Source organism: Nyctereutes procyonoides, unplaced genomic scaffold (assembly GCF_905146905.1).
Source record: "Nyctereutes procyonoides isolate TBG_1078 unplaced genomic scaffold, NYPRO_anot_genome, whole genome shotgun sequence".
Classification (NCBI taxonomy): Eukaryota; Metazoa; Chordata; class Mammalia; order Carnivora; family Canidae; genus Nyctereutes; species Nyctereutes procyonoides.
Window position 1 is genome coordinate 33,146,187 of NW_026575133.1, and position 27,380 is coordinate 33,173,566.

General features: G+C 57.0%; 1 protein-coding gene and 1 non-coding gene across 2 annotated transcripts in view; one reads left to right on the forward strand and one right to left on the reverse strand.

Annotated features, from left to right (window-relative positions):
* Positions 1-20,736, reverse strand: part of CFAP46 (cilia and flagella associated protein 46) — a 95,184-nt gene extending 74,448 nt beyond the window's left edge. The window contains exons 1-10 of the mRNA XM_055346327.1: positions 20,688-20,736; positions 20,027-20,151; positions 19,762-19,893; positions 19,207-19,271; positions 17,558-17,722; positions 16,611-16,734; positions 15,880-15,974; positions 14,518-14,628; positions 9,931-10,030; positions 500-598 (exon numbers count right to left, since the gene is read on the reverse strand). Of these exons, the coding sequence (XP_055202302.1) occupies positions 500-598; positions 9,931-10,030; positions 14,518-14,628; positions 15,880-15,974; positions 16,611-16,734; positions 17,558-17,722; positions 19,207-19,271; positions 19,762-19,893; positions 20,027-20,151; positions 20,688-20,736 (1,065 nt within the window). The remainder of the gene's footprint in view (positions 1-499; positions 599-9,930; positions 10,031-14,517; positions 14,629-15,879; positions 15,975-16,610; positions 16,735-17,557; positions 17,723-19,206; positions 19,272-19,761; positions 19,894-20,026; positions 20,152-20,687) is intronic.
* On the forward strand, positions 4,019-4,101 carry TRNAL-UAG (transfer RNA leucine (anticodon UAG)). Its single transcript is given in 2 exon segments — positions 4,019-4,054; positions 4,060-4,101. It is a non-coding gene; the product is annotated as a tRNA-Leu (tRNA).
* Positions 20,737-27,380: the final 6,644 nt, after the last annotated feature.

Consider the following 27,380-nt stretch of genomic DNA (forward strand, 5'->3'; position numbering starts at 1 on the left):
GTATGCCCAACCCCCTCTGGCGACCCTCCTCTGCTCACCCCTGGAACCCCCTGGCCCCCGTCCCTGGCAGTGACCTTACCCCACCCCCAGGCCCAGCGAGGAGGATGGCCCCACACCGGGCAGGCCACTCCTGCCTTCCTGGACAAGAGTCACAGGGGCAAAGAGCCACGACGGGGACACAGAGGCCCTGACCAAGGGCAAGTGCCGTCAGCGTGCACGTTGGCGAGGGGAAGAGCAGCTGCACACGGGCGGCAGGAGGGCTCCCCAGGGGCTCCCCTGCCCCCCTCCAGCCCCACACACGGGCTGCGGGACCCCGACGGGCCCAGGGATGCCGTGGGGGGCGGCAGCCAGTCCTGGTGCGGCTCCCACCAGAGGCCGTGTCACGGGTGTGAACCCGCAGACTGGGGCGCTGGCCTCGTGTCCCCGCCTCCCGGGAGCCAGCAGCTTCCAGGACACGTGGAAACCGCTCCGAGTCGCTGACTCCTGCTCAGGGACTTACCTCAACAGCTGCTCGGACGTAGATTTTAACTTTACTCTCGAGTCTTAAAGCTTCCAGTTCGTACTCCAGGCATTCGATTTCAATCAGCTTCCCGGGATCCTGCAGGACACACGGGTTTTGTCAGCGGGGCAGATGCTTCACGAACGACGCAATCACGCACATTCCTCGGCTTCAAAGACCGTTTTAAAATATAACTAATGTGCTAGGTAGAGATTCAACAACAACAAAAAATCAGAGAATACAAAGACATACAACGAAAGCTTAAGATGTTTCCCCCAAATGCAAAGATGTTAAGTGAAAAACAGTTTTTTTAAAAAACCTTTTTAACTGTGTGCCGGGCGGAGGCCGGGGGGGTGGGGTGGGGGAGACGATTTCACTGGACATTGAATTTTTACATAATCATGTCAACTTCAGATGAACTCATAGAATGCGGCAAATGTGTTTTACTTGGTCCCCGACAGGGCTGGGAGAGGCGGAGGAGAGGCGGTGGGCAGCAGGCCCGGGGGCTTCAGGGGCACCCTTGGCCTCTACCAAACCGCGTGCGGCTCTGCGGGGCTGCAAGCCAGGGCCGAGGAGAGCGGAGGCCTCCGGCCCTCCCCCCGGGGAGTGGGGCCCGGCTGCGGTCGTGGGTCTGCTGCTGTGCAGGGTGCACGGCCGTCTCCGCCTCGTTCCCGGGGGAGCACTCCCGACACCCTCGGGGTGCCCCGGGGGCATCTTTCCTTCCAAGGGTGAGACTCCCGTGGGCTCCCGGGTGGGGGCTGCTCACCCGTGATTGCAAGCTTGGGACTCTGAGCCCGTCCCATCCTCCAGAGTGGGGAGGGGCTGGAAGCGGACCGATAACTGGATCATGCCTACACATGAAGGCCCATGAAATCCCAATAGTACCGAGTTCGAGGAGCCTCCAGGTGGGTAACTCGTCCACACGTGGGGAGCGTGACCCACCAACTCCGCAGGGACAGAAGCTCCCGCCTCGCCTGGGCCTCTCCCAGACCCTCCCTCTGTGTCTCTTCATCTGTGCCTTCATCTGCATCCTTTATCACGTCATTTATTACACAAGAAGTCGGCAAACGTGTGTCCCTGAGTCCTGTAAGCTGCTCTGGAAAATTAATCAAACCCGAGGAGGCGGTTGCGGGAGCCCCTCACTCGCAGGCAAAGATGACAGAAGCTGCGGGTAACTTGGGGACCTCTCTCCTCGCTGTTGGCACCAAAGTCGGGGGGCAGCCTTGTGGGATTGAGTCCTTCACCCGTGGGATCTGACGCTGCCCCCAGTTAAGAGCGTCAGGGTTGCATAAAATTGTAGGACACGTAGGCCGGAGTCCCAGAGAACGGCTCGAGGTGGGGAACACCCACCCCTTTTGGTGCTGGAAGTGCCAGAAGTGCACTGTTCTGTGTAAAAGCAAAGCCGAAGTCGTCAGGACTTGGAAAAGCAGCTCTTCCCAGACAGAGCAGTTAGTGGCGTCACAGGGCGGGATGCTCAGCGCCTCCTCCCTCCATCCACGCATCCTCACCGGGGCAAGTGTCTATCCAGAGCGTCCCCCCCACCCCGTCGCCCCGCCTCTTTTTTTTTTTTTTTTTTTTCCGTTGTTGGCTTTCTTGAGTATTGAGAGTTCTCTGCATACTCTGGATACGAAGCCCTTTATCAGATATGTGATTTGCAGACATTTGCACTCGGGATCTCATTGGTATTTCCATTTTCTGAACGATACCAAAGAACAAAAGTTCTTCGTTTTAACAAAATGTATTAATTTCTTGTATGGATTACACTCTTGACATCACTTCTGAGAATTCTTTGCCTAACTCAAAGTCACAAAGACTTTTTTTAATTTTTTTTCCTAAAAGCTGTATCGTTTTGACTCTCACATTTAGGTCTACGGTGCATTCTGAGCTAATTTCTGTATATAGAGTGAAGTAGGGGGCCACGGCTTTCCTTTGTTCTACCACGTGGCTAGTCACCTGCTCCAGGAACACTACACCTGTGTCAAGTCAGCGGGCCTCATGTCTGCGGCTCTGACTCTGGGCTCCTTTCATCCCGTTCATCTGCGTCACCTCCTTCCGAGCAGCACCACACTGGCTGAACTACTGTCCTTTATCGTACGTCCTCAGGTGACGCAGCGTCCACCTTCTAGACACCGCACTGCTTTTCCTTTTTTTTATTTTTTTTTAGATTTTTTTTTTCCGCACTGCTTTTCCAAAGTGGCTTTTAGGTATTTTGGTTCCTTTGCATTTCCATCCACGTTTTACCATGAGGGTGTCCCTCTCCGAAGCACTCCCGCTGGGACTCTGGTTGCCGGTGCCCTGAAGCCACCGTCCCAACCCGGAGGGAGCTGGCATCTCAACGGGAAGTCTTGTGATTCCCACCGGTCTCTCCTCTCTAAACAGCCAATGATCTCTTGAAGAGATTCAAATATCTTAAAAAGTCTTTCACATTTGCTCACGTTGTCGCCCTTTCTGGGGCTCCTCACTATTTTCTGCAGACTTGGACCTGCACCGGGCACCGCTTTCTTCTACCTGAAGGGCTGCCTCCCAAGTTTCCTGTAGCCTGAGTCAGACTCTTTCAGAGTTTGTATATTTTGTATAAATATTCTACCTCCGGGTTTTTTTTTTATTTTAAGATTTATTTTTATTTATGAGAGAGAGAGAGAGAGACAGAGAGAGAGAGAGGCAGAGACCCAGGCAGAGGGAGAAGCAGGCTCCATGCAGGCAGCCCGACGCCGGACTGGATCCCGGAACTCCAGAATCGCGCCCCGGGCCAAAGGCAGGAGCGAAACTGCTGAGCCACCCAGGGATCCCCTTACCTCTAGTTTTTAAAGACACTTTCTGAGTATAGATTTTTAGGTGAATAGTTTTTTCTTTTCATATTTTACAGATGTTGTCAATTTTATTTACCTTTTAAAAAAAACAGCTATTACATTAATCTTTTTTATTGGCTTTTTTATGTCTATTTCATTTATTTTTGCTCTGATCTTCCTTCCTTCTGCTAACTGGGCTTGTTTCTTCTTTTTCTAGTTCCTTGAGGTATAAGGATAGGTTGTTTACTGTAGAGCTTTCTTTTTTCCCTACGTTAGGTGTTTCTACTGCCCTCTTAGGACTGCTTTGGCTGCATCCCGTAAGTCTTGATATGTTGTGTTTCCCTTGTCATACGTTCCAAGATACTTTAGATTTCCCTTTTGATTTCTTCCTTGACCGATTGGTGGTTCAGGAATATATTAATTTCCATGTTTGCAAATTTCCTAGCTTTCTTCCCATTACTAACTTCTGGTTTCATATCACTGGGTTCAGAAAGGATACTTGATAGGATTTCAGTCTTCTTAATGCATCAAGATGTGTTTTGTGACTTAATGTACGATCTATCACGGAGAATGCTTCGTGTGTGCTTAGATGTATTTTGCTGCTGTTGGGTGATAAGCTCTACATATGTCTATCAAGCCCATTTGGTCTAAAGAGTAGCTCAAGCCCAATATATCCCTAATGAGTTTCTGTCTGGATGATATACCCATGTTGAAAGTGAAGTGCTGGGACGCCCGGGTGGCTCAGTGGTTGAGCGTCTGCCTTAGGCCCGGGGCAGGATCCCGGGGTCCTGGGATCGAGTCCCACCTCGGGCTCCCTGCATGGAGCCTGCTTCTCCCTCTGCCTGTGTCTCTGCCTCTCTCTCTCTCTCTCTCTCTCTCTCTCTCTGTGTGTGTGTGTGTGTGTGTGGCTCCATGAATAAATAAGTAAAATCCTAAAAAAAAAAAAAGTGAAGTATTGTAGTTCCTACTACTATTATTGTGTTGCTGTATATTTCTGCTTTCAGATCTGCTAATACTCTCACCTGTATACACTTAGGTGTTCCAATGCAAGGTACATATGTCTGCACAATTGTTATATTCTCTTTTTTAAGATTTTATTTATTCTGGGATCACATTATAATCTGTTATATTCTCTTGATTAATCAATTGCATTATATAATGATCGTCTTTGTCTCATTACTTTTTTTTTTTTTACTTTTGTATAAATATAGCTACTCCTGCTCTTTTGGTTACCATCAGCATGGAATGTTTTTTTTCCCATTCCTTCACTTTCAGCCTACATGTATCCTTAAAGTTGAAGTAAGTCTCTTGCGGGCAGCATATGTGTATTTTTTTTTAATACATTCAGTATTCTGTGTCTTTTGATAGGAGAACTTAGTCCTTCATATTTAAAGTAATTGTTAATAGGTAAAGATTTATCACCATCTTCTTTTCTGGCTGTTTTACAGTTTCTTTGTTTCTTTCTCCTGCTTTCTTCTTTTGTGATTTGATGATTCTCCATCGTGGTATCCTTTGATTCTTTTAATCTTCTGCGCATTGTGCTTTGTGGTTACCATGAAGATTACATAAAACACTTAACAACATTTATGTTAAATGGCAATCTATTTTAAGTTGAAACAGCTTCACTCCAATCACATACAAAAACTCTTCTTACTGTCCCCCCATTGGTTTTTTTGGTCACAATTTACATCTTTTAGTGTTTTGCATCCATTAACAGATTATTGTAGCAAGTTATTTTTACTAATTTTGTCTTTTAAACTTTATACCAGGTGAAGTGATTTACACGCCACCATTACAATAGGAGTATTCTGACATAACTATATACTTACCTTTACCAGTTAGTTTTATACTTTCATATATTTTTATGTTACTAATTAATGTCCTTCCATTTCACCTTGAAGAACTCTCTTTAGCATTTCTTCTAAGGCAGGTCTGGTGTTGGTGAACTCCCCCAACTTTTGTTTGTCTGGAACTGTCTTTCTCTGTCCTTCGTTCCTGAAGGACAGCTTCGCTGGATAAAATATTCTTGTCTCACAGTTTTTTTTTCTTTTAGCACTTTGAATATATCATCTGATTCCCTCCTGGCCTGCAAGGTCTCTGCTGATAAATCCATTGATAGCCTCCTTATGGCAATTCTCTTTCATCAGATCAGTTTGTTTCTCCTGTTACTTTCAAAATTCTCTCTTTTACAACAATAATTTTTATAAAACTTTTAACAGTTTTATTATAACATGTCTTGGTGAAGTCTTCACTGGGCTGAACCTCCATGGGACCTATGAGCTTTATGTACTTGGATGACCATACCTCTCTGCAGTTTTGGGAAGTTTTCAACCATTATTTTTAAAAATCATTTTTCTTTCCCCTTTATCTTCCTTTGCCTTCTGGGACTCCCATAATACAAATATTGTTTTGCTTACTAGTGTCCCATAATTCACAGAGGCTTTCTACGTTCTTTTTCATTTTTTCTCTGGATAATTTCAAGTGATATTTAGGTTACAAATTCTTTTTTCTGCTTGATCAAGCCTCCTACTGATGCTCTCCACTGACTTCATTCACTGTATTTATTCTTCTGCTCCAGGATTTCTATTTTATTGCTTTTTTGTTTTTTTTTTTGTTTTTGTTTTTTACTATTAAACTCATTTTCGTCACATATGTTTTTCTTGATTTCATTGTGTACCTGTGTTCTCTTGCAGCTTGCTGAGCTTCCTTAAAACAATTATTTTGAATTCTTTGTCTGGAAATTCATATATCTCCATTTCTATGGAGTAGGTTACTGGAAAACTGTTCTCTTGGTGGTGTCATGCTTCCTTGATTTTTTGCTGTTTCTTGTAGCCTAGTGTTGACGTCTGTGCATTTGATGTAATCATCTTTTTCATACCTTACAGTCCAGTTTTGGTGGGGAGAGACCGTCACCTGTGGGTGGGGTGAGAATGCAAGCTAGGAAGGATGTGGCAGCTATAGTTGTAGGGAAGGACTAGAACTCCATGCAGCTCCACAGCTGAGGTCAGCCACAGCAAACACTAGGATTCCTCAAAAGTCAAGACTGCTAGTCTCTAGTTTCAAGGTCTGTTGGGGTCTTTGGTGGTAAAGCCTGCTAGGACCCCCCTGATTACTTTTTCTCCCACAGGGGATGTTGTGGCCATGGGGGATCTCTTGTGGCACTAGGTCTAGGTTGCAAGCACCCTAGCCGTGGTGGCACTGATTTCTGATGCACAGGCACCCACAGAGCCACTTAGAGCTGAAGACTGCATTGGAGGGCGCTTTCAGAGTCACAGCAGTTCTGGGGTCCTAGGTACTGGCTAGCTGACAGCAGTGATATGGAGTGTGACACGGGCGTGACAAGTGGCCATGAAACCAGGATCTACATCTAACTGCTTTAAATTCCATTCCAGGAACTATTCTCAGCCCTGTGTAACTTCTGAAGGTTGTTCCCTGGTCTCCTTTTAGGTGGCTCTCTCTCCAGCTTGTGTGGTTCCCTTATAAACATGCACTAATCAGAACTCAGTTGAAGATTTGAGGGGTAGCCTCTGTAGGTCTCCAGAGCTCTCACTCTGTGCAGTTCACTCCTCTGTCCTATCAACCACAGCTGCTCTGTCCTCCTGACTGCCAACTCCTCCTCAACTCGGGTAGACAGGCCCAGGCTTCACCAGTGTGCTCTTCCCTCGCCGAGTCTGCAAAGTCTCCAGGCAGTAAGCTGGGTGATGACAACGAGACTCACCCCCATGTGTTCCCCACCTCTCCAGTTTTGCCTTCTTTCATTATCTACTGTTCAGTGTCTTCAAACATATTGTTACAAGTATTGTTTGGCTTTTTTCAGTTGTTTCAGGCTTGAAGGCCTTTGACTCCAATTTGGCCAGAAACGTTCATTTCTTTCACTATATCATTTTCATATTCTTTCCCCCTTTTAAGAAAAGTCTCATTTATTTCTGAACAATCATATATGATTACGTATTTGTTTTTGCTTTGTATTTGTTTATTGTTCCTCTCAAGAAGGTAGTAAAATATCAGGCATTGCAATTCAGTGTTGCAGATCTAACCCTGCCTCAGTCATTTCTGCTTTCCTCGACTGCCTCTTCCCCCTCGATTGATGTCACTCCACACTGAGCTCCTGGGAGTGACCCAACTCCTACACTTCCCAACCATGTGGCCTATCACCGACAAAATTTGCCGCACACCTCTTAAGTGCCAGGCATTAGGCTAGGAAGCAAACAGATCAGGTCCCCGTCCTCTAGGAGGTTTTGTTTCCATTGGGAAAAATGGACAATAACCAGGTAACACATGAACATCATCATTAGGCATAAAGAAGGGCGAGATGTAATAATGTAACCACTTGCCAGGAAAATCTAACAATTCCAAACCTATATGAACAAATACACATAAGACACAACAAACGTACAGTGTAAAACTGAGATACTCATGTTTGTAGGGAGACTTTTAACACATTTCTCATAGAAATCAATAGAGCAAACAGATAAAAATGAATAAAACCCTGAAACAATGAACACTGCAGTGCTGTTTAATGAATACGTACAGAATCCTTTACTTAAAAAGTGAAGAGGGATCCCTGGGTGGCGCAGCGGTTTAGCGCCTACCTTTGGCCCAGGGCGCGATCCTGGAGACCCGGGATCGAATCCCACGTCAGGCTCCCGGTGCATGGAGCCTGCTTTTCCCTCTGCCTGTGTCTCTGCCTCTCTCTCTCTATCTCTGTGACTATCATAAATAAATAAAAATTTTTTAAAAAAAATAAAAAATAAAAAGTGAAGAAATCCTTTTTGAGTATGCACAGAATGTTTACAAAATCTAAGAGCAATAAATACTGAGTATGTTGCAAAGTGCCAGCGAGGAGAGGGTGCCTTCATCTCAGAGGTGCAGTTCACCAAATGAATGCTCTGCGTTTGAGTTATACATTTAAGTTAAAAAAAAGAACCAGTACTAGACGTTTCCACAGATACCACACGGCAACACCAGGAAGGATAACACAGCCCGGGGGGAACGTCCCTCTCGTACACAGAGGCTGCTCTGTGCAGATGGTCTGAGGGAGGCGATGTCCGAGCTGAGGCCGGGCAGGGAGAGTCCCCTGGGGGACGCACTCTGGAAGCACCAGAGTGGTGAGGGCCCCACCACCTGCATGTGATCCTCCTTTACAGGAACCTGCTGGCGGGAAGGAGGGCGACTCACCTCACCACAGCAGAGCATCTGCATGACTTCCGTAGCAGCACCAGGAAAAGGGTCTTAGCCCTGCTGACATTTTACAAAGATAAAAACCCACACTCCGAGGGTGTCACTCGGCTGGTGAGTGATGCAAGCACGGTGAGACCCCAATGCTAAGTTAGGGCCACTGTGTGTGGAAACAGACTATGGGAATGGGGCCGTAAAAGAACTCTGAAACCCTTTGAAAATAGGCATCTGTGCTTTCTGGTCTAGGTGTTCCCAGCCCGAGCTGCACCCATGCTTGCACGCCATCCTACCTCTCCCACCAGCAGTCCTATCCAAGTCCTACCAGGCCACCAAGGCGCAAATTTCCTGCTTTAGAACAATTTCCAGATCAACATGACCATGATATGACGACTGATTTCCCTTCTGCTAAACTATAGGTCTTGGGCACCTGTGTGGCTCAGTGGTCGAGCGCCTGCCTTCAGCTCAGGTCATGACCCCGAGTCCCGGGATCGAGTCCTACATCAGGCTCCCTCTGCCTGTGCCTCTGCCTCTCTGTTTCTCGTGAATACATAAGTATTTAAAAAAAAAAAGCTGTAGGTCTTATTATCTGCACCGTGGAAGGGGCACTACCCTAGAGCTTTATTTGGAGGAAACTCCTGAGGGTCAGCTGATATCTAGGACTCCAGGTACTTTGAGCCCAGCAGGTGCTCCCTGGAAAGGGCAGACACTGATGCTCCTGCAAATGGTCCCACTGCCCGAGTGAATCCTCCCTCCGCCTCTGTCACCCTCATGGGCAGCAGTGCCCCAGCAGCACCTGCTGGTCACCAGGCACTACGTCCACACCGCCAGTGCCAGTGGCTAAATGAACCTCTGCTCTGAGCAAGAGTCCTTGCAGTTTCTTACGTTAAAACACACACACACCTGAACTGAAGCACGTGCTCTTAGAAACTTCTGACGGCAGTGTAAATTTTTCTTTGGAGGGCAGTGTTGTTGTAATATGTGTTTTAAAATCCTCAAAGTGAAAATTCCCAAGTAATTTCATGTCAATGAGCTTACCTTAGCGAAAAAAAAAAAAAAAAAAAAAAAAAAACCTAAGTGCAAATAAAAGCTTTGAGTGTAAAATATTGATTGCAGCCCTTTAAGTAGAAGCAAAAAGTAACAGGCTTTAAATGTCCAATCACGGGGCTGAAGAATTCGCTTTGGATCATGAATACTATGAAATGCTGTGCAGCGTTCAAGTGAATCGTGTAAACACCTGGTGGCAACACGGGCCGCTGCTGTGATGGCAGCGAGAGCGCGTGATGCAAGTGTCACATCGTCTCCACTGTGTCAAGGGCACACGTGGAAAACTGGAAGCGGTTTACCGACCACACGCTGCGAGGCCCTCCTGCAGGAGGGTTTTGTAATTCCTTTCCCTTCCTTTAGCCTTTTATGTCCAGAAGACAACGGGCAGGTGCCGCACACCCACAGTCATCCGTCACTTACTTTGCTGTCCATGTTCTTCAAGTCTGAGAGGCAGCCAGAGGAGATCTCCTCACATTTCAAGGTCAAAGAAAGACGAGCCAATTCAAAAAGCAAAAGAATTCTGGAAATGAAAAAACAAAAAAGCAAGGCATCAATAGAGGCGTCGGGGAGCATGTACCTGCAGGTCGCTGTCGGGGAGAGAAAGCAGAATTATTCAACCAGAGGCAGGAAGTAAAAATAAAATAAATACCCTGCCCAGCCCCCGCCAGACCCTGACACAGGATTTGGCAGAGCTGCGTCCGCTGGGCGAGCTGCTCCTCCGCCGCCACCGCCCTCACGTGGGTACAAGTGCAGTGAAGGAGGCAGGGACAAACAGCCCTGCACACTGACTCGGCTCCACGGGTGTCACCGTCTGAATCACCCGGGGAGTGGGGGCAACATGGGGAACAGGCAGGAATTTCCTGACTCAAAGCCTCTTCCTCCGACCACGGGACAAACACCTAAGGATGTCACCAGTGCGTGTCTTTGTACGAAGTGGCAGGGGGACGCTGACATCTACAAGGAAACGCAAAACACCAACGGCCTAAGCGAACTTGGAAAAAGCCCAAGGCTGGAGGACCAGCCAGCTGACCGTGAGACTTGGTATAAAATCGTAGGAGTCCAGGCCTGACGCAGGACAGGCCCGGGTCCTCCGCCTCGACCCTGACATTCCAGACCAGGCCTCCTCGCTGGGCATGGGGCACCCGTCGTGTGCACCAGGCGCAGTACATGTTGCAGCACCCGTGGCGGCCAGGCACAGGACGCCAGCAGCAGCCCCAGTGGCAGCCACCGGCGGTGTCTCCAGACATGCCCACTGGCCCCTCGACGAGCCGGTGCCCCTCCACCCCTTACCAGCCAACCATCAGTCTTACCCAGGCCCCAAATGGCTCGTCTGCTATAAGAGCCGAACTTGGGGTCACCACCCTCCCCTCCCTGCACTCGGAGTGACGTGGGTCCCTGCACCCCCACCGTGCCGGCCCACGTCCTCTGCCACCTGCTCACCCCTGGAGCCGCGGGGCCCCAGCAGGCCTGGCATCCTGACATTGGCCCCTCAGTGCTCCCTGAGCTCTGGTCACATGCACCTACCACACAGGTCCAAAGAGAAAACCCATAAAGATAAATATCACTGGGTTTTAGTCCTTTTTTTTTAAGTTTTTTTTTAATTTTTTTTAATTTTTATTTATTTATGATAGTCACATGAGAGAGAGACAGAGAGGCAGAGACATAGGCAGAGGGAGAAGCAGGCTCCATGCACCGGGAGCCCAACGTGGGATTCGATCCCGGGTCTCCAGGATCGCGCCCTGGGCCAAAGGCAGGCGCCAAACCACTGCGCCACCCAGGGATCCCTTTTTTAAGTTTTAAACAGAACATTTTTCCCACCCAGAATTCTCAGCACAGAAGCCAGGGTGGAGGGGTGTCATCAGGGTCCCTCATGGAGTCAGGGAGGACCTGACAGCACACACAGAGGCAGCTGCGGCCAGCAGACGGCACGGCCGCTCCCCCAGGCCGAGGAGCACCGACCACGTGCCAGCGGCAGGCGAAGCCACGAGGAAACCCGACTATCCACGTCGAAGCTGCTGGGTCACCCTCTGTGGCCATGCACAGCGACGGCACAAGTTCTTACAAAAGTCAAGGCACAGAGACGCGGCAGGGGAAGGGCCGTGCTGGGCACGTACGCAGAGTTGGGGGCACGCGACGGGGGGCAGAGTGTGCAGCGGCTCTGAACTGGAGCCGCACGGCCTGGACTTCGGGGGGACCCGGGTCAGCCTCGCCCCACAGGGCTGTTGGGCAGGGAATCTGCGACAGGCCCGGGACTGGCGGGAGTGGGTGGGGGTTCAAATCATTCTCACGTTAAATAAAACATTCCTGTACATCAAAAATTAATTTTATAAACCTAAGAGATACACAAACGGGACAATTGATAAATATACTGGAGCTGGAGGGCTCAAATTTTAAACTAGAAAAAGCTTCTGCACGTCAATAATGAAACAATTTCTACTCCACTTAAAAAAACAGGCAAAAGAAACGTATAGGAAACTAATGAAGGGACAAAATGCCAGGGAACATGACAATACGGCAGCAGCCAGAGGACTCAGGGTGAGAGCAAGGGCGTGTCCCCTCCCCTCCGACTTGCTCGGAGGCGACCAGAGGCTCGGAGGCCCGGGTCTTCATGTGCGTGCTCCGTAGGGCTCCTGCAGCATGTCTCAAGTGCCCCAGGGGCCCATTTCTAGAAACTTCCCCCAGGGCTGCTCTTGTCAGTAGTGACGCGTCCAAGGGAGGGCCCACTGTGCCAGGGGATGCCAGAGGGGACCCTGCACATTCGTGCCTGCACGTGCCTATGCATTCAAACACGTGTGCCCGGGTTCGCGGGACCCAGAGCGCTCGGGCTGACCTCCTAGAGCTCTTGAAAACCCAGGGGGAGAACCTAGTTGTAGAATATTCTGTGATGCAGAAACACGTTCACAATTCATATGGGAAAAGCGGGTTAAAAACTTATGTTATGATAATGTTGAAAATATACATTGATCCATTTCAGACTTTCTGCAATTATCACATATTACATCTGAAATTTAAAAGATGATGAAAGGGATCCCTGGGTGGTGCAGCGGTTTGGCGCCTGCCTTTGGCCCAGGGCGCGATCCTGGAGACCCGGGATCGAATCCCACGTCGGGCTCCCGGTGCATGGAGCCTGCTTCTCCCTCTGCCTGTGTCTCTGCCTCTCTCTCTGTGTGTGTGTGACTATCATAAATAAAAAAAAAATAAAATAAAATAAAGAATTTAAAAAAAAATAAAAAAATAAAAGATGATGAAAATCATTTGAAGATTATTTATTTGGGGGGGAGGGAGAGGGAGAGGGAGAGGTGGGTAGCGGCAGGGGAGGGAGAACCGCAAGCCGACTTTGCACTGAGCGCGGAGCCTGACGTGGGGTTGGTCTCACAGGCCCGAGGTCAGGACCTGAGCGGAAGCCAGGAGGCGGACGCTCCTCCGACCGGCCACGCCAGCCCCTGCTGGGGGAATCACGGACAGTTCTGTGTACGCAGCACCCCCGGCCCGTGCACTCAGGAGCCGCGGCGCAGCTCACGCGGGCAGCGACAGCATGAACACCAGACAGCCGGCCGGCCCTTTCGTCCCATCTGCCCCAGGCCACCTGGAGACGCCCGGCGACCCTGCGCCCTGCCGTTGGCGGCCTGCGTGACCCCTTCCCTCGGGTGACTCCCGTCTAACCAAGGAGGGCTCGACGTTGGGCCTGCTCAGACCCCAGGCAGCTCGGACCTCCTCGTGCGTGTTCCCCCGCTGGCTCTGATAAAGCACCTGCTCGGTCGGGCTTCGCGAGAGACCGCAGCCCCGCTGTCACCCGGGCGGCCGCCGCGCCTGACCGCCCCACAGACACGGCAAGAGGACCCACGTGCAGGGTCAGCAGCTGTGGCTCTGGGGTGATGGTGATGCCGCATCGCTAACACCCCCTCCACGGGCCTCCGCTCGACTGACTGGCCCAAACACCAGAAATCCCTTCTCCCCCGGTTCTCGGGCCGGAGACTGGGAGCAACGCGCAGGACCGCGCTCCCTGGCGGGCTCAGGGCTGCCTTGCTCCCCCAGCTTCCGGAGTTTGCCGGCCAGCCCGGGTGCTCCTCGGCCTGCAGCTGCAACACCCCGGCCCCTGCCTCCACTGTCACCCGGCCTTCGTCCCCGCGAGCATCCGCGTCCCAAATTTCCCTCGTCTTATAAGGACGGAAGTCACTGGTTAGGGCCCATCCTCGTCCAGCGTGACCCCATCTCAACTCGATGACACCTGCAAAGATCCTATATCCAAACCAGATCGCGTTCACAGGCAGCAAGTCCCAAGGGTGGGCACGTGACTCTACCTTTTTGGGGAACACGATTCTACCCATAACACCCCAAAATCAATGAATGAATGACAGACGGGAAAAATACATCAGTGATTACCACAGACAACGGCCCTAACGTTTCACGTGTTAGGAGCGCAGAGGAGCTGATGAGAAAGTCACAGAGAAGCCAACAGGGAAATTCTCCCAAGTGGCGGTTCGGAGGCCTCCGCACATGCTGAGTGGGACGCCGCACTGGTGACCGGGGCCCGGGGGAAGCCAAGGAGGGGGTGACTTCAGCCGCCGCGTGCACGGGGTGGGCCGGGGCGTCGGTCCTCTGAGTCTGCACCCGCGGGAAGCGCATCCGCCATTTCCGGGGCTCCGCTACAGGCTACACCCCGCTCCTCCCGCCAGCCTGACGCCGCGGCGGCTGCTGGGCTCCGGTCCCGGAGGGCCCCCACTCGCTCAGCCCCGAGGCTGAGGACTCCAGCTGCCGGACGTCACGCTGCGACTCCGACAGGTGGGAGACGCTTCCGTAACTTGAACACCACCTGCGCTTACAGGTCAACCTGGATTTTAGAAGCGGGATGTGAAGCCACGTATCCCGAGCGGCCCCAAACCGCACAAACCGCCAGAGCCTCCACGGTGGCTGCCGAGGCCGCTTCGTCCGCCGCGCCCCGTTTCCTGTACTTCCGGGTCTCACACAGCGATGGCGCAGACGCCCGGGGGGTAGGGGGACACTTACCTCTCCTCTCTGATGGAAGGGAGGCGCTGGTGATCGAAACAGCTCAAGTGCGTATAGGTCTTCTTCAGAATCGCACCGACATCTTCAGGTAAATCATTTTTATCCAATTTCCTAGAATTTATAAGAACCGAAACATCATGTCAGATTCGTTCCAATCATCCTAAGGGAGACTCCGAGTCCATGGACCTGTGTTTCCCACTGAGCAGAAGGCCTGAAGACGATCCCCCTCCCTGCGATCCTTCACTCTCCCAGGACTCCTCCCGCCTCCTCGCGCTCCTCCTGCCAGAGCAGGCGCGTCCTCCCTGCGCAGCCCGGCGGCCAACCTGGACTCACAGGAGCGCAACTACGTGGACGGGCTCGGCCCGTAGTACTGGGGCGGGCGCGAGCCTCCCGCGGGAACTTGCCTCTCATCACCCGCACGCTGATCTTCACACGCACTCGTCTCCCCAGCCTCCCCCCTCACACACGCATCTGCTCACCGCCCTCCCCCTACACACACTTGTCTCCTCACCCTCTCCCCTCACACGCAACTGTCTCTTCACCACCCTCCTCCCACACGCACTGGTCTCACCACCCTCTCCCCTCACACGCGCTCGTCTCCTCACCACCCTCCCCTCACCCGTGCTGCTCCCCTCACCGCCCTCCCCTCACATGCGCTCGTCTCCTCACCGCCCTTCCCATACATTCGTTTCCTCACCACCGTCCCCTCAGGAGCATTCATCTCCTCGCCGCCCTCATCTCCTCACCGCCCTGTCCTCACACGCGCTCGTCTCCTCACACGCGCTCGTCTCCTCACCGCCCTCCCCTCACCCGTGCTGCTCCCCTCACCGCCCTCCCCTCACACAGGCTCGTCTCCTCACCGCCCTTCCCATACACACATTCGTTTCCTCACCACCGTCCCCTCAGGAGCATTCATCTCCTCACACGCGCTCGTCTCCTCACACGCGCTCGTCTCCTCGCCGCCCTCCTCCCACGGCACCGGTCTCCTCAGTGCCTTTCCTCTCACACAGTGCAGCCCCCCTCCTCACTGCCCCTGCCACCGTAGCAGCTCTCTCTGTGTGCCGTTCCGCTCCTCCCTCACCTCACCCCCTACTGTCAAGTTAGCTCCTGTTGTTTTCCTCGACGTCAGGGTGCAACGTCCAGCCTCCTCGGGGGGCCTGTCGCCAGATCTCACGCCGCCCGCGAGTCCTCCTCACCCTCCCTCCTCACCTCCTGGCAGCCTCTCGGCTCCTGGCAGTAGAGGCAGCGACGCCGAGTGCGTCCTGTGCGCGGCGCCCCTCCGTCCCCCTCCCGCGCACAGCCGTAGCCGTCTGGGGCGGACCCGAGTGCGCAGCGGCCCGGCACCGACCCCCGAGCACTTACGCTTTGAGCATGTTGATGTCGTAAGTGACAGACAGGCCCACGGAGGTTCTCTTTTCCTGCTTTAGCTGAAGCTCATCCACTAATTCGTGTTGTACCTGCGACAAAATGGAACCGGATTATTAACTGGCTTAAATAATGAGGTAGAGATGCAGGAATTAGTTATTTCACATCTATTTCTCCTTTAAAATCACTATTTGTAACGAACAACATCTCCCCGTCAGTTAGGTTTCCCGTTTAGTTTTCACAAAGAACCTCAGCTGGTTTCTTACACACGGAAGTTAGCAAAGGGCGACGGTCCTCGTGCCTTGGGGGGCTGATTACGTCAGTAACGAGCTTTCTGCTGGTCTTTTTCTTTTTGTTTTGTTTTAAGATTTTATTTATCTATTCATGAAAGACACAGAGGGAGAGAGAGAGGCGGAGACACAGGCGGAGGGAGACGCAGGCTCCATGCAGGGAGCCCGACGCGGGACTCGATCCCGGCCGAAGGCGGCCCTAAACCGCTGAGCCCCCGGGCTGCCCTCTGCTGGCCTTTTTTAATTCAAGCCTGTCACCAGTGACCTATTCAAAGACCACGGCGAAGGGAAAAGATTCTGTTTGTCTCGTCAAGCACGCACGACGTACGCGTGCTTTGGTGTCTCTCGGGGGATGGACTTGGCTGTTTTTATACAGTTTTGCAAAAACGACATCGAAGCCCGTTCCCTCCTCCCGGCGTCCTCAACGCGCCAACCTACCAGGACAGAAAACATCTGTCGATACTTGTGTGGCACGTGGGCCTTTATAAACGGCGCTGCAGTGACACAAAACTTCGCGGCCTCCTCCTTCCTTCCAGCCTGTAGGTAACAGTCCAGAAGCTCCCTGGATGATACAAAAACAGTGTTACCAGTGACGAAATCGCCTCCTGCAGCAAACGTCGAGTCGCCGGGTTATCACGCGTTTACTCCTGTCCCGGTTCACGAGGTTCAGGAAGCCGCCCGGGCGGCCGCGTGGGCCGCACTCCTGCAGCGCGGGGCCCCGGGCTGGCGCGGGGCTGGCGGGGCGGGAGGACGTGTCTGCGCTGCGACTCCCCCCCAGTGCTTAGAGTCGCACTTCGAAGAAAGGCTGTCTCGGCACTTGTGGTCTGTTGAAGGCTCCCCACGTCGCCAGGCCGCAGGTGGGACAGCCCGGGGATTCTGGGTTCCCACATCGGGCAGATCGCGGGTCCCTGCGGACACTCACGCAGTCACTGGCCTGCAGCGGCGCTCCCACGAGGGGCAGCCCGGCTGCTGCCTTCGGGTGCACCCAGCTCGGGGACCGCACGCTGCCTGTGTCACTGAGGCCCGTTGGGCTGTCCGCATGCACACGCGCTTGTGCGCGCTGCGCCGAGCAGGCCCCGCCGCCTGGGTGTCATCTGCTGCCGCAGCCACCATGTCACCCATGCACAGAGCCAACTTCTAACCCCCGAGCCAGGATGTGACAGAAGCTTGGTTTCCTCCACTCTAAGTGTCAACGGCCATCGTGTAGTGCCATCCACGTGATTGGCCCCGAGTCCAGCCACAGACCCCAGCAAACAAGACAACAACACGACTCTAACCACACGGCAGAGAGCACTGACGTCCCCCTGCAGGCCACCAGGCCGGGAAGGTCACGGGGCCGTGGGTCCTGCTCAGGCCTCGCCGCAGGGGAGGCAGCTTCAACTCACAGCATCAGCTCCGCGCGCCACTCCTTGTCCTCCTCCTCTGTCTGATTTAACACGGCGACGATCTGCGACAGGCTGGAGATCAGGTGGTGGTGGAACCCGGGCTTCAGGAAGGGCCTCACCATGTGCCAGTACAGCACCGACGCGTTATACACCAGGAAGTAATACCTGCGGCGGGGGACAGTCACCCAGGAGGTCGTCACGGGAGGGGACGTTGTGGGGGAGGTGGTTGTGGGAGGGGACGTCGCGCGGGGGGGGGGGACGTCGCGGGGGGGGGGAGGATGTCGCTGGAGGGGATGTCGTGGGAGGGGACATTGTGGGGGAGGTCATCGCGGGAGAAGATGTCGCGGGGGAGGTGGTCGCAGGGGAGGTGGTTGCAGGAGGGGACATCACGGGAGGGTTGTTGCGGGACATCGCGGGAAGGGACATCAGGGGAGGGGACATCATGGGAGGTGACGTTGCAGGGGAGGTGGTCACGGGAGGGGACGTTGCAGGAGAGGTCATTGCAGGAGGGGATGTCGCGGGGGAGGTGGTCGCAGAAGGACACATCATAGGGGAGGTGGTTGCGAGGGAGGATGTCATGGGAGGGGACGTCGTGGGGCGGGTGGTTGCAGGAGGGGACGTTGCGGGGAGGTCATCGAGGGAGGGGACGTCACGGGGGAGGTGGTCACGGGAGGGGAGAGTCCTCCCAGGGCGCCCTGGCAGAAGGGGCTCGAGGCTGCAGGTCAGCCCGGGCCATGAGGACCTGGCCACGGGGTTCCTGAGTCCAGACCAGAGGTCCGTTCACTCATTCACCCATTCACTCATTCACTCATTCACTCATTCACTCATTCCCAAAGTGATCGGCTCCCTGTGAAAACACAGCACCACAAGGTCTTTGGCTCCCAAGGGACAGACGAGAACAGGCAGGCGCAGGGGGAACCCAGGAAGGCTTCCCGGAGGGAGTAACACCTTCTGAGACCCGCCCCATGATGAGCAATCAGCAGGGAGACAGCGCACGGCAGGGGCGAGCAGGCGGGGGAGCAGAGCCTTTGGGGAACGAAGTCCCCAAGCCTGCACTCGGAGTGCAAAGTAAGGTGGGGGGGCGGGCAGGGACCCCCCAGAGGGCGGGCCTCCCACTGGGCGCATCTGAGTGAGGAGCCCCCTCTCGGAGAGGCCAGCTCGGCCTGGGACGCCCCAGGTGCCGGGAGGAGGCCGGACGGCCGTGCACCTCGGGCTCCTTCCACGGGGCAGCCTGCTCGATTGGCGGTGTTCACACGGGCTCGTCTGCGAGCCCATCGATTTCGGGAACTTGCTTTCTGATGAAGGAGACCGTAAGTAGAAAACCGGGTACTTCCAGCTAAATCACTAGGGACACGGACGCGAGGCCCAGCAATCTGCCTGAGGTGGGGGGCGAGGGAGGCCCAGGCAGGGGCTGTGGGGAGACCCCAGAGGAGGTTCCCGTAGAGAAAGCACACAAAAGTCATCACAGACAACAGACCGCAGGACAGACAGAAGGACAAAGGGTGCGGCCACGCCCGGCCCTCCACGTCAGAGACAAAGCCTACAGCACGCACAAAACCCCGCAGCGTGAACAGGTGGCAGCACGTGGGAGCCGTGGTCCCGAACCCCTTCCACGATCCTCGTAGAAACGCCGCGTGCATCACACTCACCTGGGTTCTCCTTTTGCGAAGTTTATTGCCTTCATATACTGGGTCACGCAGTTTTCAAATTCCTCCTGAAACAACGTAAAGAACGCACAATTACATGAATTTGCCCCTGAAACCTCAATCGTGGCTCATGGTCGCTTCCGTGGACAGTAAGGAGCCCACGGTAAGCAGCAGGAGCGGGCCACGGTCAGGTGTCAGACACGCCTGCTCACGGGCCGGGGCCCTGGCACCAGCAGGGCGCAGCCGCCAAACGTCAAGCAGGAGCTGAGTCCTGGAGCAGCCCACACGCAGCTCACACGCTGCTCACCGACGTATCCGTAAAGGGCACGTGAGGACACGTCTGGCCCACAGTTCCGGAAGCGGAGTGGGACTGTTTCCACACGAGACACAGAGTGCCGAGGATCAAGGCAGCCTCGGGGAACACCCGGAGTGGGACAAACCACTAGTCACCCAGGAACGGCCCACTGGCAGGGGCGCTGGGTCCCCCCGAAGCCTTGGGGCTGTGCCCACCAGGGCTGCACCCTCAAGCCCCCGCCTGCCCCCTGGGGCGTCTCTCACCAGGTTTTCCGACGACTTGGGGGCACAGAGCTGGGCCCGGCACAGGTGCGCTCTGCCCAGGAACTGGGTGACCGGCCCCTTCACCTTGAAGTACATCTGGATGCAGTCGTCACTCATCTCGGGCTGCCCCATCTGCAGGACAGGGGTGCCCCCCCCCCCAGCCGCAGCGGCTCTGATGGCAGCCTGAGGGCGCAGGTCCAGCAGATCCCCGGGGACCCCCTGGGTGCTCCTGCCCTATCCGCCCTGCGACCCCTGGACGCGGTACCTTCAGGGCCTGCTCCGCACACAGAACAAACAGGTCGGGGCTGAAGCTCTCCGTGGGGTCAAACTCTGATTTGCCCAGGTTGGCCGACTTGATGAGCTCATAGGCCCTCCTTAGGGAGGCGGCGTCTACGGGAGGACCAGAGGACCGAGGCCAAGGAGGGGCTGCAGCCCGGGTCCACACCCTCCCCCAGGGCCTCCTCCCCCCCGCGGGCCTCCCCCCACCACTGTGGCCCTGTCTACACCCTCCCCTCCCCCTCCCCCATCCCCCCCGCGGGCCTCCCCCCACCACTGTGGCTGCGTCTACACCCTCCCCCTCCCACGCGGGGCTCCTCCCCCTCCTCCCTGCTGCCCGACATCTGCACCCTCCCCTCCTCCCCCTCCCCCGCGGGCCTCCTCCCCTCCCCTTCCCCCCCCCGCGGGTCTCCTCCCCTCCCCCTCCCCCCACCACTGCTGCCCGGCGTCCCCCCCCCCCGCCCCGCGCCCCCTCCGCAGCCTCCCCCAGGCCGAGCCCCCGCAGCAGTGGAGGATGACACGACACGGGGTGGCGGAGGCCCCGCGGGGGGAAGGGCGGACGGGGGTTCGGGGGCGCCCCGAGTCAGGGGTCTGCTGGGGCGGGCGTGTCGCCTCCCGGGGGGGTCGGGGTCGGGGTCGGGCCCGCGCACCCTGCTGGCTCTGGGCGCGGGCCAGCTCCTGCGTGATGACCAGGTCCATGGCGGCGGCCCCGGGCCGTGGGCTTCCTCCCGCTCGCGGCCGGAGCGCGGTTGCCTAGCGACGGGGGACGCGGGCCCTACGGGTCGGCGCCGGGGCCACACTGGTGCGGAGGCGAACGGCCGCCGGGGCCGCCTTCCCCACGAGGGCGCGCGGGCGGGGGCGAGGGCAGCGGAGCCAGGGCAGGGCGCGCTCCCGTCGGGGTCGGTCGGGGTCGGGTGGGGGTCGGGTCGGGGTCGGGTCGCGCTGCCGGGCGCCCTCAACCGCACCGGCCCCGCTCCGCCCGCCCCGGCTGATGCTCCGGGGAGCCCCGCCTCCTCGCCCCGCGTCCCCGAGCACAGGGATGCCCCTGGGGCTGGTCCCGGCCCCGGAAGTGGTCCTGCCGGCCTTGACTCCTTCACTGGGGCATGCACGCGTGCGTTCATTCATTCGTTCCTTCGTTCATTCTTTCGTGCCCGCTGCAGAAGGGGGATCCTACAGCTGCTGACCCTGCGGGGCGGGGCTGAGCGCGCCTGGGAGCGCAGCAGGTGCACCTGCCGCCGCCTGCGCCTGCGCCTGCGCCTGCGGAGGGGATGTCAGGCACAGTGAATGGCTGCCAGGGGTCGGATCCCGAGGGGGTGGCGCAGGCGAGGGCGGGGGGCCGAGCTGAGATCCGCCAGAGGACAGGAGGCTCCCCACAAGTGCGGGATGAGCAGCACCTGCGCCGGCGGGGAGCAGAGCTGGGTGCCCAGGAGGCACGGTGGGGCGGGGGGAACCGGCCAGGGCAGGTGCCCCCCACACCAGGATATTGGACCCAGTGGCCCCGGGTCTCAGCGTTTTCTGACGGTACCAGGTGGAGACTGGTTTGGAGGTGGTGACAAGGCCACAGGCTCATGCCCAGGGCAGGAAGGGAGAGCGGGTCTGGGTGACAGGTATATGGGTGACAGGTGTGGGGACCAAAGAGGGCCAAGAGGGCCGTCCACCCCGGGGGTGCACAGGGCATGCACCGGGCTGGGGAGCTCCAGGAGAGGGCCGGCCAGGGGCAGCTCAGGAGCGGGTCCTGGGTGTTCTGTGGGGGCATGTGGGATGCTGAGGTATTCAGAGCTCACGTTCGCAGGAAGGCTCTGGGCTGGAGGTGCAGGCGTGCACACACCTGCCCGGACATGCTGGTGTGCGGGTGAGAGCCCCGGGGCCAAGGGGGCTGGAGACCCACCGGCCTTGGAGAGCCCTCAGCCAGGAGCAGCGGGAAGAGCTGCAGGAAGAGCTGCAGAGGTGGAAGGGAAGCCGTGCAGAGCCCCCGCAGCAAGGGCAGGTGTTGGGGGAGGGGGTCAGCTACGCAAAACGTGGCCAAAGTGTCGGTGAGGCGAGCGCTGAGAAGCCGTGGTCGGGATTAGCAGCGTGGAGGCTGTGAGCCACCCCAGGACAGCCATTTCTCTGAAGGGGGCGTGGGGGGTGCAAGAGTGAGTGGGCCCTGGAGCAGAGACAGAGGGAGTTGCACAGCTTTTTCAAGAAATTTGACTTCTCACGGAGTGGAGGAGACGAGGCAGGGACTTAGTCATCTGGGAGGGATGTTTCTAAAGGAATGAGACAGGCGAGCTTGTAAAGCTGATGGGCTTTTATTGCCTCACGTGGCGGCGTGTGTGGAGAATCCTGCAGCCTCCACGGAGACAAACAGCTCCTAGGAAGTGACTTTAGCCAGGAACAGGCTCGATGCCAACAGTGAGCGTGGATCGTGTCTGTAAATACCAGCAACAAGCAGAAAAGGACAGAAACACGCCGTCTAGAACAGCACCAAAACAGAGCACTTTGGAATAAATTTAACAAAAGATGCGTAAAACCGCAGCAGTAAGGCTACAAAACGTGGCTGAGAGGTCGCAAGTCTGGGATTTGGGGTTCGGGAGACGGCCTTTCCTTCGGAGGGGCGCTTCTGGCTCCGGGCAATCCCAGTCACGATCCCAGCAGACCTTTCTCTGGAAACCTGCAGGTGACCCTGAAATATCCACAGATACACGAAGGACGCGGAGTGGCCAAGACGACGCTGAGGAGCAGGGCGGCCTTGGAGGACGCACGCTGCTTCCTTTCGGGCCTGACAGTGAGGCCGCGGCTGGACGTGACACGGCGTGGACCAGCGGAGCCGAGCGGCCGCAGAGCCAGCACCTGTGTCCGCAGCCCGCCGACCCCGCCAGACGTGCCGGCTCCGTGGGGAACGGAGCGGTCTCTCCCGCTGGGCGCCGGGTGCGCTCGGCCTCGCCGGGCAGCCCCGTCACAGCCCCGTCTCAGGCTTGGGGGCCGATTTAAGGGTGTGGAAGAGGGAAACAACCACACCGTCTTGGAGCAGATGGAAGTTTCTCAGCAAGGGCACAAAAGGGAAACCATCAAGGAAAGTGAGACCTCTGCTCTCCGAAAGGCTGCAAAGAAAATGAACAGACCGGAGGAAAGTATTCGCAGTAAATGTGCCTGACACAGGGATTGGGCCCAGGCTGTATTTCTAAAGCCACTAAATCAATACGGAAAGACAAACAGCACACAAAAGATCGGCCACGAGAAACGCTGAAATTAAAGACACCGGCCACAGTGAGTATCGGTGAGAGGTGCCGCGCGACCCTCACACGCGGCCCGTGGGAATGAAAAGTGGTGCAATGTCCGAGACAGACAGGTTAACTTCCACCTACCCCTGACCCCCATCCTCCTTTTAGGGGTTTACCCAACACACATGATCCCTCCGCAGAAGCCCGTGCACAAGCATGTCCACAGCAGCTCTGTCCCCATCTCCCCGAAGTGGAAACCACCAAAGCATCCCGCAGCCACAGTGTGCTGAGCTCCCACGGCCGCGTCTCCTCGGGGAGAAGAGGAGCCAGGCCACCGCCCCAACACCTGCGGACCTGGCGGACCTGCCGAGGAGCAGCACCCCAGAGGGGGGAGGGGGGCCATCCTGAGAGCTGCACCTGGAGGATGGACCAAGCCAACATGGGACATAAACCCACAGAGCTGGGGGGGGGGGGCAGGGGGGAGGGGGGAGGGGCTGGCCTGAGAGGGCAGCCAGGTGGGGGCCTGGTGGGTGGGAGGGTTGGGGGGGTGGGGGGGAGGCCAGGAGGGGATCAGGCAGGGGTTAGGCAGGAGCTAGGAGGGACGGGGGGGGGGGCCAAGGTGGACACGAGGGGGGCAGAGCCAGGCGGGTGGGGGCTGGGTGGGGGTCAAACTGGGGGCTGGGTGAGGGAGCCAGATGCGGGGACGAGAAGCTAGGCAGGGGTGGGAGGCCAGGAAGGTGGTGGGGCCAGGCTGGGGGCTGGGCAAGAGGCCAGGCAGGATGGGGGGGACTGGGGACTAGGCAGGGACGGGGGAACAGAAGGGGGGCTGGGAGGATGGGGGGGCTGGGTAGGGGCCAGGAGGGAGTGGGGCCAGAAGGGGGGCAGGCAGGGGGCAGGCAGGAGCTACATGGGGCAGGGGACCAGAATGGGGGCCAGGGGAATGGGGGGCCAAGGGGGGTCACAACGGGGCAGAGCCAGGAGGGGGGGGCCGGGCAGGAGTCAAGCTGGGGGCTTGGTGAGGGGACCAATGAGGGGACCAGGAGCTAGGCAGGTGTGGGGGACAGGAAGGTGGTGGGCCAGGCTTGGGGCTGGGCGAGAGGCCAAGCGGGATGGGGGGACCTGGGGCTAGGCAGGGGCGGGGGGCCAGGGGGATGTGGGCGGGCCAAATGAGGGGGCAGGCGGGGGTCCGGCAGGGCAGGCGGCAGGACCAGGTGGAGGATCAGCGCGTACCCCGGGAAGCCCTGGACTCCGGAGGGCGTGGGATGGGGGGGGTCCTGCTCCCGAGTAGTGCACAGGCGGGTGGTCTGTGGGGTGGGGGCGCAGTGCCCGGGGCTGGGTGCAGAGGAGGACGGTCGGGAGGCCCCAGGGGCGGGCAGAGCAAGGCCCCCCGAGGTTGGAGCCTCTTCCCCGTGACCTCTGCCCGCCTGCAGGCCCCCGGGATGAGGGAAGGCCCCCCTGGGGTCCTCCTGGAGGGAGGGCTGGCCAGCCCCACAGAGTCCCCACAGCCGGTGGGCGGGGGCTGTGGGCCGCTGGGGCCTGTGGAGCGGGGTAAGGGGGGTGGGTGGGAGGGGGGCGGGGGGCGGGGTGAGTGGGGAGGAGGGAGGGGGAAGGGGGCGCGGAGGGGGCGGGCAGGGAGTCGGGGGCAGCCACCCACAAGAGCTGCGGAGGAGGCCACCTGGAGCTGTTGGGGTGTCCGCTCCGTCTGCGGGCCCCGCCCGCGGCGGGCGAGTCTGTGGGCCTTGTCTACACTGTCCCTCCCCTTCCTGTGTCAGGAAGAGACTCCGATTTCCGCAGGCACGAGGCTTCCTGGCACCTCCCTATCCCCAGGGTGGCCAGGTGTGCAAGCTCTGGGCACCTTAAAGCAGTTTGGGGGTGTATCGTCACGGGAGCGCAATCCCTTGGTGGGCCCTTCCTCTTGCCCGCGGTGGAGACGCGGCCGTGAAGGCTGGAGCTGGAGCAGCCCCTTTGTGCCACGTGGGGGTAACCCGTGGGGCAGCTGCTCGTCCCCCACGGCCTGTGGGAAAGAGAAGTAGGCACCTCTCCTGTTAAGCGTAAGCTGCCTCTTCCCTGTGCGCTCCCCGCCGATGTCCTCCCTCCGCCTCCACTTTGCCTTTGGAAGACGAGGATGCGGGAAGGTTTCAGGCAAGTATCGTGTCTACGTTTTCTTAGATAAGATTTAAATTCAAAGCATGACAAGATGTATATACCTGCACGTACGTGTGCACACGTGAGAGATGCGGCGCGGTGGGCGTGAGTGAGCGTGTGCTGAAATGGCTTCTGCCCGGACACGATTCTGACCCCGTTTCGCCCGGGATCTGCAGTCACGCGGGGCCCGGAGGGAGAAGGCTCGGGCCTCGTCGCCCAGCTGTCAGCTCCACAGTGTCCTGAAACGTCTCTGTTTATTCAGGGGGACGCGGGGCACCGCGCACACGGCGGTTATAAAACATTTATTCCCCCCAAGGAAGCATCTGCCAACGTTACGTAGTAAGAGATTTTCCAAATCCTGGAGCATTAAGTATTAAAACACATTTTCCTCGCGCCGCAGCGTCTCAGGTATGGAGAATGGAGGGAGCCCCGGCTTCTCTGTTCGACGGACGGGGGTTCATTTAGTCAAGACGATTCGGGTCAGGCCCAAGCCGCTCTTCCCCTTCCTCTGCCTGAGACCCGAGTGTGGACCTTGTGGGGTGCCCCGTGTCCCCCGAGAGCACCTCCTTGTCTTGCTGTGACCCAGGCCCCGTGAGGACAGCACTGAGCGCTGCAGCGTCGCCCATGAGGGACACGCTGCACCCGCAGGACCGTCCCTCATGCCCCCTGAGCGGTTTCCTTCCAGGTGCACCAGCGCCCACTGCAGCAGGACCTCCCTGATGTGCCCCCCACGTGCCCCCCAGAGCGTCTCGGTCCCGTGATGTGGCCACGCCCGCGTGCACCTCCCTCAGCCCGGCTGCACCGACTCGGGCTCCTCGGTGGCCGCCCTGGGGCAGCGAGCTGGGCTGCTCCTCCCGGCCGAGAGCGTCAGGCCTGCTGACGCTGTGCCTCCGCACGGGGGCGGGAGGTGGCCTGGGTTTCCGTCCGTGAGAATTCAAAGGTTTGTCCCTTTTCTCTTTGCTGGTGGACTGCTTGTTCCTCCAAGGCCACCAGCTCTTGTGAAACTGGATTGTTCTTTGGTTTGTTTTCAGCAAGCGACCTTGAGAGTGTGTCTGCATGCGTGTGGGTGTGCACAGGTGGGTGTGAGCACGGGGGTGGGTGTGCGTGGGTACATGTAGGGGTGTCCATGTTGCCATGCGTGGGTATGTGTGTGCGGTCGTGTGTGCATGTGGGTTATGTGCGTGCGTCTGTGTGTGGGTGTGTACGGGCATGTGTGTGTGTGTGACACGCCCGCCTGCACTTTTCTGGACCAGCATCCGCGTCACCCGGGCTTCAGGACGCGCAGCCGTGAACGTGGTTGTGTCTCGTCTCCACGGCCCCTTTATTCTGCGTCTCTTTAACGTCCTACTTTACTCTCTCCCTATTTTTAAAGACTGAGCTTTCAGGCTTCTTCACTGATCCTGGAATTCATTTTCGACGAATTTCTTCTGTACTTCTTGCCCGCTCGCCCCTTTTTGTCACTTACTGCGACTTCTTGAGTTGGGTGCTTGGCTCGCTTCCTTCCACCCTTCCTGTTAGTCAACCGACGATGAGCAGAGGCGCGGGCAGGTGCGCGGAGGGCGCACAGCGTCGGGGCGGAGACCGCGTGGCTCCTCGGCCACCTTCCACAGGTGACCTCTCTGTCCCCAGGTTGGACGGCTGTCGGGAGGCCCGGCGGCGGCCCTGCCCTCTGCGTGGCCAGAAGGGCACGGTCACAGAGCCGTTACTTTGCTTTCTCCAAATCTGGCTACATTTACCTGAAGAGCGGGGATCTCCGCGGCGTTGTCTACGGGACGTCCTGGAACGAGAGCTCTCGGGTCTCCTCTGGCGCAACAGGCTCCTGAAGAAGGTGCGTGTTCCGACGGCGGCGGTGCTCCTGCCTCCAGTGCTGCCGGGAGCGCGGCGGCACCCGCACTCGGCTCCCGCATCGTCCCACAGACATGTGCCAGGCCTGCGCTGGGCATCAGCCCATTCCCGTCCCACGGTTTGCCTGGCGTTCTCTGGCGTCCGGCTTCT